Raw genomic sequence first — 15,523 nt, 5'->3', positions numbered from 1 at the left:
AATGTCTCCTCAAATGAAAACATTTTTCATTTTTGGGTTTAAAAACACTAGTGAGAGTTTGAGATTTTATCTTAATTTGAGGCAGGAAAAAAATGTGAACTCTTGAAAATATTAGTAGGAGGGGAAAACCATTTCCAGGCCAGCTCGAGTGAATAGTTCAATGGAAGCATTCATCAACATTCACATGAATAATAAAGGTGAATTTGTTATAACAGGACTCCCAAACCTTTTTATTCATTCTCATCAAACTTCCATACAAGTGACTTTTTTATTCACAAGAATGTTTGCAGAAAATGAAAATCTTGTGAATATTTGCACAAATGTGCTAAGATTTGTATTACAAGTGTTCACATGGGCACCTCAGAATTGCCTTGATTTCCCATCCCCTATTGTTTAAAGTTGCCGTTTTTCAGCCAGGGAACAGAAACAATGTCATGGGACTTCACTGACCAATCATACACTAGGAATAAGGAATAAATAATAACTAAAGACATAGCTGAAAGGAACGACATATAGTCTGAAATAGATTCACATAAAATGTTCTGAAAATTTTCAAATAACAAATGTCAATAGGGTTATTCCTGATTTACACCAATGCTTTTGAGATCAGAATTGGAGATGTTAAAATAATGAATATAAATACTAAACTAGTTTATAAAGTAAGCAAATTATATATTTAAAAATCTAAATATCCAACAAAAACATGCAAAAAATATATATATGCAAGACTCCCTTTCAACCTGCCAAGGCTCGCACGCGGAACGCAATGTGAGATGCAGACAGACCCAAAATAAGGGACATAAAAATGACTCAGGCAGGAAACTTAAAATGCTGCTGGGTTATCCTTTAAGTGTAAAGGTCCCTTTCCATAATCTCAGTTTCATGATGCTGCATTTCTGATGTAAATAATACCCACCTACAAAAGTGAGGGGACATCAAATTTGTGAATGACCAACGTTCTTCCAAATGAGCGGCCTGGCTCTGTGTGTGCAGGGATGGTATGCTAGCAGTATATGAGCACTAACAGATACAAATAAATCATCAACTCAGACAACTCATTTTCTGTGGACTTGACCCAAAGACCCTTCGAAGTCAATAGGAGTCTTTTGGCTTTGCATCAGGCTCTTATGGAATAACTGTCCTCCATAAGAGGTGTAGTCTTCCCAATCCCTGTGTATGCTGATCTCATTCCTCTCATTAACCATTGGAACAACTTACAAGGGGTCATGGTGGATTGTCCAGCACTGACCATTCTAAAATCAAGACTGGATGTTTTTTTCCTAAAGATCTGCTCTAGGAATTATTTCGGGGAAGTTCTAGGGCCTATGTTACACTTGAGGTCAGACTAGATGATCACAATGGTCCCTTCTGGTCTTGGGATCTATGAATCATCCTTATTTAATCATATCCATCACTCTTGTTATTTGGGGACCAGATTCTGTCACCCTAACACCTATCAAATAGTGCCTTATTATACACATAACCCCATTGACTTCACTGCGACTATGGGTAGAATGAAGTACTGAGCAAGTGTGGCAGCATCTGGCCCTTTTTACTGGTTCATGATCCCAAATTAGATTGTAAACTCTATGGAGTAGGACACAGAGTCTGGCTCTTCTCACAAGGTGTGTTTATTCCATTTAAACTCAGTGGTGTTACTTGGCGTGGAATCAGACCTACTCCCTCTTTATCTATGTGTGAATGTTGTGCACATGTATGGTGCCACAGAGATAATAAATAATATAATCCCATTGAAATGCTTCTCTCTCCTCTTGCTCTGGAAGCCAATGAAGTTGCAGAAGTGAATTTAGTGATTTGAAGATGAAAAGTGCCAGACGAGAGTAGTTGCTAGTCTGAATCTCTTCTTTTGTAGAGTCTTTTGACATTTAGAATTCAGGATGATATTTGCCAGTGAAACAAAAGATGAAATAATAATAATAATTATAAAACATGCAGTAGGCAAAACATAGCAAGCCTGTGATTTAGGGAAATTAGGTTACTGAGCCTTCTGGCTCTCAGATATGTGATCTGAAAGCTGAGAACATTGTTCAGTTTTTCAGACATATGTGCAATGCTCAATAAACAGAGTACCAAATTCTGCCCTCAGTTACGCTCCTGAAAGGGCAGAGTATGCCCTAGAGTTTATAACATCTAAAGGTTACTTTATCAATATGGCCAAGGCAACTGAAGAGAAGTCACAAACCAGGCAGAGAATATTTATATTTATATTCAGGATGTACTTTTGACCAGCTCAGCTGAAACGAGTTGTGGGAAATATAAATATTCAAGTGAAGGAAACTGAGATCAAGAGCTGTTTGCTGTATCAGAGACTTCAAAGTTCAGTCATCTAACTATGTTGCTATTACCATTTTGGCTCTGTTGCTGTGTTTTTGGTTTCTGCAGACTTTTTAGGAATGGAGGCATGCTGGGTGCTGTCCAGCTGCAACATACCACCCGGAGTCCTTTGAGAATGTTGAAGCACTGGGAAGAAGTATCTTTGCTGCTCGGTGTCTTTGTAATGCTGCATGTTCCTTCTTCGTTGAATAGGGGAGTTTAGTGTTCATGCCAGGCAGCAGGTTGGTGGCATCTGGAGACAGACATGTTTTGGCCCAGATCCTCAAAAGTATCTAGGTGCCTAACTCCCACTGAAATCTGAGAGTTTGTTCATAAAGCAGGTATGGCATATGCCATGGCAATGAATATTGCCCGACCCACTGTGCCTCAACCTTGACTAGCAAAAATTACCTGAAAGGGTAAGAGGGTAGTTCAGTCTCCAGTTCCATTCAGTCCTTGTGCCTTTTGCTCAGATTGTCAAGGAAGCTACCCATTAGTGCCCATTGTAATGGCAGTTTTTTATGGTGGGACTGGATTAGGGGACAGACACCACCAATTCAATGTACGTAGGCCACTGAACTGCTATCCCATCATAAGAATTTTTGGTTATCTGTAACCTAGATTTGATGGGACCTAAAGATGAAAGGGTCTGCATGGCATGTGCAATCCATTAAATCATCCAGTCTCAGTGCTACAGTGCATAATACAAATGGCATGTAGGACACTGTGGCTGTCTCTTGGTTGTACACCATGGCCATTCAGAGCTTTAGGCAACAGCAAGCACTATAGCCAGATCCTCCAACACCAACATCCCATGACTCAACTGATTATGCTACAGGGGACTGTGCCCCAGGGACATCTTGGTGCAACTTGGCAGAGGGGACACACTGGATTTTACAATGATCCCTTAGGTCAGACTGATGCAAAATAATTCACTAAAGGTGGCATGGGAGGTCTCTACCAAGTAGCCCACTGATCAGCATAATCCTGGCAAAATGTAGGTACAGATAATATTTAAGGAGTTATGCGTCTATACTGAAAATTATGTTCTTAAAAATGTCTCAGACAGGTTCTTTTCACACAAGGGATAATAGACGCCTATCTCCCTGTCTGGTCATTGTGTACTGGGTGCCTCACAATGGAGGCCTATTTGCATACTGAGCCAGATGCTGATTAGAAGATTGCAAAATCTACAAGAAAGGAGTATACAGGGGAAAAAAACCAGCAGGGAGTTTATCCTGTTTATGAATGAGGACAAAGGATTGTTCTGATATATCTGGCAGTGCAGACAGCCTGGATCTTTCACCAAGGAGGCAAGCAGACAGAGTGACTTGTCTCATGAATGGAAGATCACAGCCAAGTCTGGCGGTAAAATGCTGGAAAGAATTTGGGCGAGAATTGTTTTTTAAGACATGAAAGTATCCATTGAAGTAAGTCTAGGTTCTAGAACGCGTGCTATGGTTTTATTTTATATGTAACCATTTGTTTCCAATACTTCTACTTGCTATTACTTGAATCTCTGTACTTTGTTATATAAACTTTTACTTGATTTCACTATAAACACATCTAAGTGCTGTGTGTCAAGTGGAGTCATGCTCTGTGGTGAAACTGGTAAGCTGGGGTGTACGGTTTCTTTGGAAGTAGCAAATCTGTGGATTCTGAGAATGTCCAGTGGACGAGGGGCTGGAAATTCCAGGGAGACATTCAGACATTGGAGGTTGGAGTGAGCCTATTGCTAATCTGTCAAGAGAGAGCAGGGCCTGCTTAGGCCTAGAGGAGAGTGCTTGTGTTGCCCGTGGCCTTTAGAATTGGGTAACTTTAGCTTTTAACAGTTTAACCTATGATATACATCTGGGATTACATATAGTAGAAGTAGAGCCATGTGAAGAAAGGATATTTCAGTTCACTGGAAATTTCAAAACATTAAAAAAAACCTTTTCTAGGTAGACTGAAAATTATTTTTTTTAGAAATTTTTGGTGAATCGAAAAGTTGAAAAAAATTGTTTCAGGTCAAATATGTTTTGTTTCAACAAAATAAAAACATTTCATTTTTATTTTGAGAATTTTAAAACATTTGAAAATATTTGAAAATAAAATGGAAGGAAATTTTGAATCAAAAAGTTGTTTCAAACCAAAAAAGTCAAAATGTTTCATTTTGAAAGTTTCAAAAGAAACTTTTTGATTATTTTGTATTTTTTAAAAGAAACAAATAATTTGGTCAAATAGGCACATGGTCGTGAAAGAATTTGATGTCACCGAATCTGCATTTGAAAAAAATTTCACAGGCCATATATCTTCCCTGTATTAATTCCTGCTTCATGTCCAACAACTGAGCTTGAACTTCAGCAGATCTTTTAGAAAAACAGCTCGTTTTGTTTTAAAAATTGCCAGTGATGGAGAATCCACCACAACCCTTGGTAAACTGTCCAGTATTTAATTACCCTCACTATTCAAAATTTGCCCTTTATTTCTAGTCTACATTTGTCTAGCTTCAGCATCCAGCCATTGGATCTGCTTATACCTTTGTCTGCTACACTGAAGAGCTATTACCAGATTTCTGTTCCCCATGTAGGTAATTATAAACTGTGATCAAATCACCCCTTAACCTTCTCTGAGTTAAGCTAAATAGATTAAGCTCCTTGCGTCCATTACTATAAGGTAGGTTTTCTAATCCTTCAATCATTCTCGTGGCTCTTCTCGGAACCCTCTCCAATTTTTCAATATCTGTTGTGAGGTGCGTACACCAGTGCTGGACACAATATTCCAGTACTGATGGCACCAATGCCAAATACAGAGGTAATATAACCTCTTTCTTCTCTTTCCCTTATTTATACATCCAAGAATTATATTAGCCCTTTTGGCCACAGTGTCACATGGGAGCTCATGTTCTGCTGATTATCCGCCATGACTTCGAAATCTTTTTCCGAGTTGCTGCTTCCCAATGATAGAGTCCCCCATCCTGTAAGGATGGAATTTATATATTTCTCTTTTGTACAGTATTGACTTTAATCAAAAAAATTCAGTGTCTCACAAATGAACTAAGTCACACAAAAACCCTCTGAGGTAGGCGAATGTGTTATGTTAATTTTACAGAGGGGTAAGCAGAGCCTCAGAAATGATAAACAAGTCCGTGACAGAGTTAGGACTAGAATGTAGGAATCCTGATGCCCAGTCCTCTGTTCTAACCATTATACCATACACTAATTCCTCCATACTGTGTTTTATCTTACATATTCCTGTTATGCCTTTATTGTTTTGCTATTGTCATGGGGTTTGGATTGCATCTACATATATTGATGGTGTAAGTTACATATAGTCAAACTGGTGTTAGCTGGCATATATGAAGATGCAACTTACACATTTGTAAAAACTGGAGGTGTGTAATAAGGATCAATATTTGAGTCTTTACAGGGAGACAAACCATGAATACCGGCTGCCTACTTCTATGCCTGCAAGGCTTGTCCATCTTTACTGCAGGCTTTCAGCACAGATGGTGAGGCAGTGTTCTCCCTAACAACTCTAAAGTATTCAATAACTATTTGTGTGTGTATTTGTGAATATTATTATTGTCCTTGTTACATTTCTTTCCTGATTCTTTTGGAGAGTCATGAACTATTAACAAGGCTAAGGAAACTTCAGCATTCAGACTCTGACTTGGCACTAGTATAAGTGCTGTGTAAGTAAGTTCCACGCCATCCTCCCATCCCGACTGGGATGCATTTTTGGATGTGTCCTTTGGAAACTATTTTTTTCATCTGAAAATACCAGTTCACTGAAACTGAAACTTAACGGGAAAGGCTTGATTTCAATGAATTTCCTGTTGTGAGCAATTTTTGAAAAAAAAAACTTGCAACATTGTCAAAACATCCCATTTTTACATTTTCAAACTGAAATGTTTTGTTTAAAAAATTAGGTTAATTTATAGTATTAAAAAATCAAAATAAATGTTTTTTGATTAACCTGAACCAATTTTTTTTTTCATTTTCAGTTAGTGAAAATGTCTAAGATTTCAACTTTTTGTCCCAATTCAGGATGTGAAAATTTTTGAAAATCTCGAAAATGTTTGCAGAATGGGAAAACTGTTTCCCACCTCATTTTAATTTGTGATCTTGAATGTGATTGGGTAACAGTTTATTACTCTGTGATGTTCAACTCTATTAGTAGCAGTATGTGAATTTAATTTCGTAAAAGTAACTATAGTTTAACATAAATGCTTGCTAATAATCTAAAGATTGTGAATTCTGCACTCTCACTGGTGAGCTGCTATTTAACGGAGTCGTCTGACTGGGTAATAGAACTAGTTAGATGAGTAACTGCACATCACTGGTAGTAAGGGATTCACAATCTGGCTTAATTAACGAAATAAATAGAAAACATTCTGCTCACGTTAAAAGGGGGAAGATTTGTATTTTCCCCTTTCCATTAGATTTAAAACCTAAAAAGATATCACCACTGTGCTATTTCCTGCTACACATAACATAATAAATAAATAAAATATAATCACAATGCATTGGGATTCGGTGCATATATTATCTATGTGCTTGTGTGCACCGTATGTATTGATGTGTTCAGGAGGGAACGAAATAACACATGCAGCTATCTAGTGGATGGCCCAATCCATTGTATGAACACTTTTAGGAACAGATTTTTGAAAGCTCTCAGCACCCAGCTGCTCCCATTGAGAACACTTCTCATTCTCAACGAGAAATGCTGTCTTCTGCTGAACTCTTTTGAAAAACTGGTTCCAGCTGTGGATGTTGAGCACTTTTGAAAATCTGGCCCGTGAGGCCTGAGCCAAAACCCAAGAACAGCTCCAAACCTTGGCAAGGTTCACATCCCGATCTCACGTTTGCAGGTGGAGCCCATTTTCTTGACGGTCCCACCAGTGCTGCCTGACTCCTGGGGCCACGTGTATTGTATTGCACACGCAATACCTCTTGGTTTCTCTCAGGCAAACTATAGCAGCGTGTTCCCTTTGCATCAGACAGGTCATCCACGCAACTCACTTTAATAATTCAGACAAATGTGGGTGTGATCTATGTGCCTAAGGAGGGAGATAGACATATAAAACCAAGGAACTATAATACTGTACTTTCTATTTGTTTGCCCTCTGGAACTCCTTTGTCTTGTTATGGTGATATGTTAATAAAAGACTAACCAGTGCCAGTGACAATGGTGAGGCAGGTAGTGAGCTGCATTGTGAGCACAGCTAGTCCCCATGAAAACGTGCGTGTATCATTATCACATTATTCACCTTCTGCCACCTCCTTACGTTAGCATCACCGAGGTTTTTGCATTTTGTAAGCAATTTAAATGGCAAGATCTGTAGAGCTCGGCTTCAGTGATGTCCTTAACAACGTGCATAATCAACTGGACTTCTCACATGCTCAGTGTTATGCCTGTATGTAAGTATCTTATTGCAGCAGGGACTAATGTAAAGAGTGTTTCTTTACTCTCGCACCTACCACAAAGGGGCCCTGATCCCTATCATATAAGTGATAAATAATATAAGAATAATAAAGGTATTTAACTTTTCCAATCTGATTAGCAAACATCACACACTGCATGCCACAAACAATAGCTCTCTTTTACCTGTGAAGTTAACTTTCAGTAGGTAATCTTTATACAGCTTCTTGCCATCCAGAAGTTTCATGGCATCGCACAGTTTGGTAGTGTTGGGGCACAGTGTCCGTTGCATTTTGTGCAAGGCGTGGGCCATCGCGTACACAGCATTCACCACAAACATGATCTTGGATTCCTGCTCGTAATTGGAACTGTTGATATTTAAGTGTTTGTCACAAGCTTTTCTGTGTGGTTTTCTGTTCTGGAGACTGCACTGGAATTTTTGCTCCCAAAAGTCCCTGAACCAGGGATTGCGATGATTATTATAAGGATTGAGGCTTTGGAAGTACCGGTCAAACTCTTTAACTGGGTGGGAAGCAAGTTCCAGGGTTATTGCTCCATAAGCTACATGCTCGTTGCCCTTGACAACGCTCTCCTGGGCCCCCCACCCATCACTGGCGACCCACGTAAAGGAAACGTTGAATCGGTTAGCGGCAGCAATGAGCTCCCGAGAGTCATCGCTTCTCATGAAGAGCACGACCACTCTTGCATTGGGTTTCTGGAGCAGCTCTCTGATTACGCTGTCATAGGACTTCCTGATGTTGGACCTGCCAACCTTCTCTGAGGTGGCAATGCAGATGTTCCGGAGGCGAGCCTCCTGTTCAAAGGCTTCAATCCCTGTCTCTCCGTAGTCTCCTTCTGAGGCCACCGTTGATACGTAGGTCCAGTTGAAGAACCGTAAGATCTCGGCCATTGCTTTTGCTTGATAGAAGTCGGGGGGGACCGTCCTTGCGAAATAATCATAGCGGGACTTGTCACTCAGCTTGGCGCTGGTGGAAGCATAGCTGATCTGGGGGATCTGGAATAGCCTCAGCAAATTTGCAACCTGGAGGGAAGAGGGAAAAGACACATTTTACTGGGTGGTAATTATGAATTTGAACCAAACATACCTCTGAAGCGCCAAACAATGGCTGTTCCAGTATGCGGTGCCCTGGAGAAGACGGGGTGTCTAGCAGAGGCTACAGGTCCACTCCTGTCCCTATCTCGAGTGGCAGCAATGCACTGGGGGGAGCCTGATGTAGCAGAAGTCCTGCTGCCCCATTCACTTGCCCCAAGTCCTTCTGGAGGCATAATGGGCTGTAGTCACTGCTGCTGCATATGGGCTGGCTCCACTGGCTTCAGTAGAGCGGTGCCCATCGACACCAGAAGAGAATTCAACCCAGTGCCACCAGGACCATTGTTTGGTTGGAGCATATCCAATCTTGGCATTTATACTGGTGGGACTGGAGTGTCCTGCCCCTGCACAGTGTGATTCAGTTTTTCAAGGGCCTAATTAGGCACGTGACTGAATATCCCAGTATGCTTGGAGCAGCCTCCAAATTAATGTATACGAAGCCTCCTCCTCCAAAGAAACTCCTGAAGCCCCATCTGTTCGGTGACACGCTCCAGCTGCAGTGATGCCCTCCCACCCTTTCCCTTTCTTTACTGTATTGTGCTCTTTGTTCTGTATTGTTCTAGCCAGTGCTCCCCCCAAGGCGGTGACCTGTTATTTGTTTGGCATGGCTCTCCTACTATACAGTGCCATGTTCTCCAACAGTGCTATATAAATAATAAATAATATTAATAATCCCAAATTGCACCTGCTGGGAGATTTATGCTGTGCAATGTACTGCTTTTTTACACACTGCCATTTCCCTTGCTAGTGGGCAGTTATTACACGTAAATCTGTTTCGAACAATCTATCCAGATTGTATGGGTAGCTATGAGACAGTGTTGCTCTTGGGCTGAATCTGGAAGGAGAAGAGGAAAGATATGTTCTTCCTTGCTGCCATGTCTTGCTGGTCAGTTGCAGTGGGTCTCATGTGACTGAAAGGGGGTAGATCTGTTTCCACCGTGTGCTAGTAATCTTGAATAAACCAAATTTAAAGTTTCTAGTATCGCCAGTCTTGGAATATGGCTCAATAAAAATGTTACAAGAATTTTCCTAAAACAAACCATACCTATTAAATATAAATCAATAAATGGCATAACCAAGTCACTTCAGATTTTGACCCCAAGTTGTCGTCTGACCACAGTCCACCGTCAAGAGATTTCTAGTGCAGTGGACTTTTGAGAAATTTAGAGGAAGGATATTCGTAACAAGAAGGATGGCTAGTGTTGCGATTAAGGTTGTCCTCTAGGACTTTGTAGACTGAGGTTTAATTCATGTGCTACCACAGAGACAGCCTGTGTTTACTGTCTGGACTAGATGCAGAGTGTCAATTCACAAAGACAAAGGAACCCCAAGAGAGTTTTCAAAGCGGGGGATTGGGGGGCTAAGAGACAATAGCCTAGGATTGCATAAGAGCAGAAGATTGGCCCAAGTGGTTATCCATTACAAGAGGAGGCTCTGTGTCAGGGTGTGTGTGCGTGCATGCGCTTGGCTCATGAACAGTGGATCCCAACTTTGTGGGCTGGACAAGCACTGGAAGAACTAATAGTTGAGTGAGAAATACCTTATTAGACAGGAAAGTACTGTGATAGGGTCAGGCCAGATGGCTACAGGAGTGTGATAGAAGGTAGATATATTAGCCCCAGGTTAAGTAGGTCCCTTTTCCCTGGGTAGGGTAACAGGGAAGGTTCCAGAACAATTAGGAACTTTCTGGAAACAATTAAGGCAGACCCGCTGATCAGAACACCTGCAGCCAATCAAGAAGCTGCTAGAATCAATTAAGACAGGCAGGCTAATCAGGGCACCTCGGTTTTAAAAGGAGCTCACTTCCATTTGTAGTGTGTGAGTGTGAGGAGCTGGGAGCAAGAGGTGCAAGAAGCTGAGAGTGAGAAGGTGTACTACTGGAAGACTGAGAAGTACAAGCATTATCAGACATCAGGAGGAAGGTCTTATGGTGAGAATAAAGAAGGTGTTGGGAGGAGGCCAAGGGGAAGTAGCCCAGGGAGTTGTAGCTGTCACGCAGCTGTTACAGGAGCCACTGTAGACAGCTGCAATCCACAGGGTCCTGGGCTGGAACCCAGAGTAGAGGGCGGGCCCAGGTTCCCCCCATTCCTCCATCCCCCCAACTCCCTACTTGATACCCGAGGAGTTGACCTGGACTGTGGGTTCCACCAGAAGGGAAGGTCTCTGGCCTGTTCCCCGATCCATTAGGTGGATCAGCAGAGACTGCGCGGATTGTTCTTCTTCCTTTTCCCCATGCTGGCCAGTGATGAGGCTAACTGAGTGAATGGCAGATTTGAGCCATGAAAGTGGCCAAACTGAGGGCTGCCGTGAACCTCTGAAGTGAGCAAATCTGCCAATAAGCGCAGGACCCTCCAAGGCAGAGGAGGAACTTTGTCACAGTACTTTGTTAATAAGTACAGGCTATAGATTGTGTTTTATGTTTTTCATTTACTTGTAATCTTATGTTTCCAAAACCTTTTATTTGAATCTTTATCTCAAGCTCTGTTAAATAAACCAGCAGGTGGGTTGCACTGGTTCCTCAGAGGCAGAGGATCAGTGTACATTGTGGGCGCCCAGAAGACAGGGGATTGGGCACTTGAGTGTAACAAAGTGGGTTGTTTCAATTGCTATCTCATATTGGAAAAGAGTGGGGCTCGTGGAGCTGGGAGCCTGTGTTGCCAGTAGCCAGCGGCTGGGACACAGTGGGACACAGACAGGGCACCCTCCCGCTGTATGCAGGGGTAGTAATTCACCCCAGACTCCTCAGGTAACCCCAACAGAATGTCACAATATGGATTTAGGAATCTAACTTTAGGTTTGAAAAAGCTGGCCTAGCTGTATGCCCTTTATCTATCTATCTATCTATCTATCTATCTATCTATTCTGCTTGTTATGTGTAAATGGAAGTCTGTCATTCGTCAGTCTAATGACAACCGAGATCCCCAGTTCCTTTCAGAGTCTTTGAGCCATTTCCATAACTGCCTTGCGTTGAAATGCATATGCTTGGCAAAAATTGCCTGTTTTAAAGTAATCAGTCCCACTCTTTCACTCTGAAACAGTGTCCGTTACACACCACAGTGCAGTGAAGGTGCCGGGAGGGGCTCCTTGTCTGTAATTCTCAAGCAAGTGAAAAAAAAGAAAAATAATCATTTAAAAAATGGTACCGCCAGGAGCAGTGACTTAGGCACCACTTTTGAACATATGATTTTGTTTTCCCACCCAATTTCCTTGTCATTCATTAGTCGAAAGGGTGGAAGGTCTAGGTTTCAGGTTTGCAACACCTGAGCTTTTTCAGAAACCACAGGTTCAAGTATTCCTTTTACACTTTGAGCTAGATTTCCTGAGGATCAGTGAAATCTGAACATATAATATTTTGTCTGCCCTCTACGGGCATCAAATATACCATGGCACTTTTGGCTAGAGATGGAGTTTGCTCTAATGTCTTTGGTCAAAAATGCCCCTTTTCCTTATCACCAACATACTGTGCACTGCTAGGTTATATATAAATATGTGTATATAATTGGAAAGCATTGTGGGATATGGTACGAAAGATGCTACCATAGTGTTATTACATATAACTGCTTTACCATGTGTAAGGTCACATTCAATTAACATATGAGACATCTTGTTGGATAACAACACTTTGTTCTCCTTCGACTGAGAATCTCACAGAGCTTTACAAACCTTAATGAATTTAGCCTCACAGCACTCCTGGAATGAAAGGTAGGTACTAAAAATGACATTTTACACAGGCAGGGTAAGTAACTCATCCATGACCTCACAGTGAGCCAGTGGCAGAGCCAAGGACCCAGGTGTTCTGAGAAACATGCACAGCTGCCAATATACCTTCCAAGTAGCTTGTAAACTATTTTGTTTGCAGTGTTTTCAGGGTCAAATGTAGGTCAGACTGGCCAGCAAACACATTTACCCCTGTATGCAATGATAATGCCTTAATTATTTTTCATGTTTGGCCTTTTCATGCTAATTTTCTTAATCCAATTTTTTTTTTAAGTGCATAGAGGGTCCTTTTAGGTAGCTAGATAATAGGGAAAATTGATTTGCAAAGGACCGATATGCATGAGAGAGTTGAAGCAGATGTTCCCTACAAAAAGGTTGCTTTTCCTTCAAAACACTTGTGAATAAATGTTGTGCTCGTGAGAGTGAGGGACTCAGTGACCCAGGTTTGTGTCAAGTCTCATAATGAGTGCAAAACTAGTGTAGGCTCTGTTCATATATTGTAGTTCTGAACTACTCTTTCTTATGCACTACTTGTGATCTGGACTGAGAACACCAACTCCTTTCACACAGGCCGTCAAACAACCTTCAGCTGATAAACTTCAAGCTGTTCTAAGGGCCAAGCCAGCTCTACAAACGGGGGAGTAGTAAAGGGAAAAAAGGAAGGATGGTTCAGAAGTTAGGGCACTGACTTAGGACACTTGGGTTCACTTCCACACACACACACACACACACACACACACACCCTCCACGTTCCATGTGATCTTGTTCAAAGTTATTTCGGCTATGGCTAGGTGTGACACTGTGTAAAAGAAAAAAGAAAAGGAGTACTTGTGGCACCTTAGAGACTAACCAATTTATTTGAGCATAAGCTTTCGTGAGCTACAGCTCACTTCATCGGGTGCAATCCGATGCATCTGATGAAGTGAGCTGTAGCTCACAAAAGCTTATGCTCAAATAAATTGGTTAGTCTCTAAGGTGCCACAAGTACTCCTTTTCTTTTTGCGAATACAGACTAACACGGCTGCTACTCTGAAACCTGTGTAAAAGAAAGGTGACCATGGTTACACTAATGGAACACCACTGTTGCACAATTGTGATAAATCTTGTACAGAATATGTCTTGTATGGTATCAATAGAAAAGTTACAGTCTGCTAAATATTATCTGTTTAAATCCATGTATCAGCACTGTCGTGGAAGTTATAAATATTTGCTATTTGTTTGTTTCTAAAACCTGTTTTGTTTCTGGGTAACACCCACAAGGCAGATTTACATTTAGACTGGCCAGCCATGTGTTGATGGCACTTTAAGGGCAATGAGCTCTTCCAGGGACCCCCTCCCGGGGTCTCTTTATGCAGCAGGTAGGCAACGAATGCCTCATGACTCAGCAAGGCACACGTGACCCAGGACTCCATGTTTGTGCCAGTAACTTTCCATGCACCTGGACTAATGGGTATAAATTGCAAACTATGACATCATTCGTTGTCTTCAATCCTGCTCCATTTCTCTGGACTATGATTTTCTAACAAGAGGGAAGCTTTCAACAAAGGACTGATGACCCCCAATCTTTTTGGGTGATCCAGAGTGACTTATTGCAAGCAAGCAGAATGACCATCACTGCTATTATCCTGACCTACAGACTCTGAAATCAATTGTAATGTATATGATTCCTTTAACCATTTAATAAATCTCTCCTTTTCTTTTTTTAAAGTAAATGTTTAGTTGATTTACTTAAAATTGGCTGCCGTGTGGTATTTGGTGAGATTCTGAAAGTACGTGTTGACTTTGGGATTGGAAGAACCTAATGTGTGGTGAATTTTGGTTTTAATAACTTTTCATCACTAAGTCCAGCTGTCTGGGTGGTAACTAGGGGCTGGAGTGCCTAGAGGTCTGTTGTGTGCTCTCTGTGAACTAGTGCAGTGATACAAGAGCTCACTTTTGTTACTGGCTTAGTGAAATCTTAGGAGAGAATAGGAGTACTTGTGGCACCTTAGAGACTAACCAATTTATTTGAGCATAAGCTCACGAAAGCTTATGCTCAAATAAATTTGTTAGTCTCTAAGGTGCCACAAGTCCTCCTTTTCTTTTTGTGAATACAGACTAACACGGCTGCTACTCTGAAACCTGTCATTAGGAGAGAATGTACCACCAGTTTAGGGTACGTGCCACATATTTTGGCAGGCTGGCCTGAGATTGGCGCTCTTAGCTGTGTCCCATACCAGGCAGCATGACACTAAGCTACCACTGGAAGGGGTAATTTAATTTCCACGTGCCAGGTCTGATCAAACCAGTGTGCTAAAGATAGAAGTGTAGCCACAGTGGCACAAGTAGTGAGAGAAGCTAGCCACCTGAGTATGTACCTAGCGTTTCCAATGGGATCTTATTCAAGGCTACAATTCTAAGTCCATCAGCGTTAGTGTGGGTATGTCTGCTCAAGCTGGAAAACACATGCAGGCGTATCTGCAGTGCAGTCTGAAGCTGTGCCTCAGTTCCCCATCAGTAACCATAGGGAAAATAGTACTTCACAAGTGTGTACATTGAAGACTGTGAGACACTCAGATCCACAGTCATGGGGGCTCTACAAGTACCTATGATAGAAAGGTTTCAGAGTAGCAGCTGTGTTAGTCTGTATCCGTAAAAAGAAAAGGAGGACTTGTGGCACCTTAGAGACTAACAAATTTATTAGAGCATAAGCCTTCGTGAGCTATAGCTCACTTCATCGGATGCATACCGATGAAGTGAGCTGTAGCTCACGAAAGCTTATGCTCTAATAAATTTGTTCGTCTCTAAGGTGCCACAAGTACTTCTTTCTAAGATAGAAAGGTGGCTTAGGGTTATCTTCTCTCATACGTTTGAGTCCTGCGCTGCGCACAGCTCACCTGGACTAGAGGATCTCGTCCTGAGAGCATAACTACAATTCACTAATGTTGGTGTTCCAATTTAACCATTTAACTATAA

General features: G+C 41.5%; 1 protein-coding gene across 2 annotated transcripts in view; it reads right to left on the bottom strand.

The window, feature by feature from the left end:
* The window catches only part of GRM3 (glutamate metabotropic receptor 3), a 151,361-nt gene that overhangs the window by 29,349 nt on the left and 106,489 nt on the right, over nucleotides 1-15,523 (bottom strand). For both annotated transcript variants that reach the window (XM_074942572.1, XM_074942573.1), the window contains exon 3: nucleotides 7,927-8,782. In XM_074942572.1, the coding sequence (XP_074798673.1) occupies nucleotides 7,927-8,782 (856 nt within the window). The remainder of the gene's footprint in view (nucleotides 1-7,926; nucleotides 8,783-15,523) is intronic.

Source organism: Natator depressus, chromosome 1, assembly GCF_965152275.1.
Source record: "Natator depressus isolate rNatDep1 chromosome 1, rNatDep2.hap1, whole genome shotgun sequence".
Classification (NCBI taxonomy): Eukaryota; Metazoa; Chordata; order Testudines; family Cheloniidae; genus Natator; species Natator depressus.
Note: the sequence above shows the minus strand (reverse complement) of the source record. Positions and strands in the feature narration are given on the sequence as shown.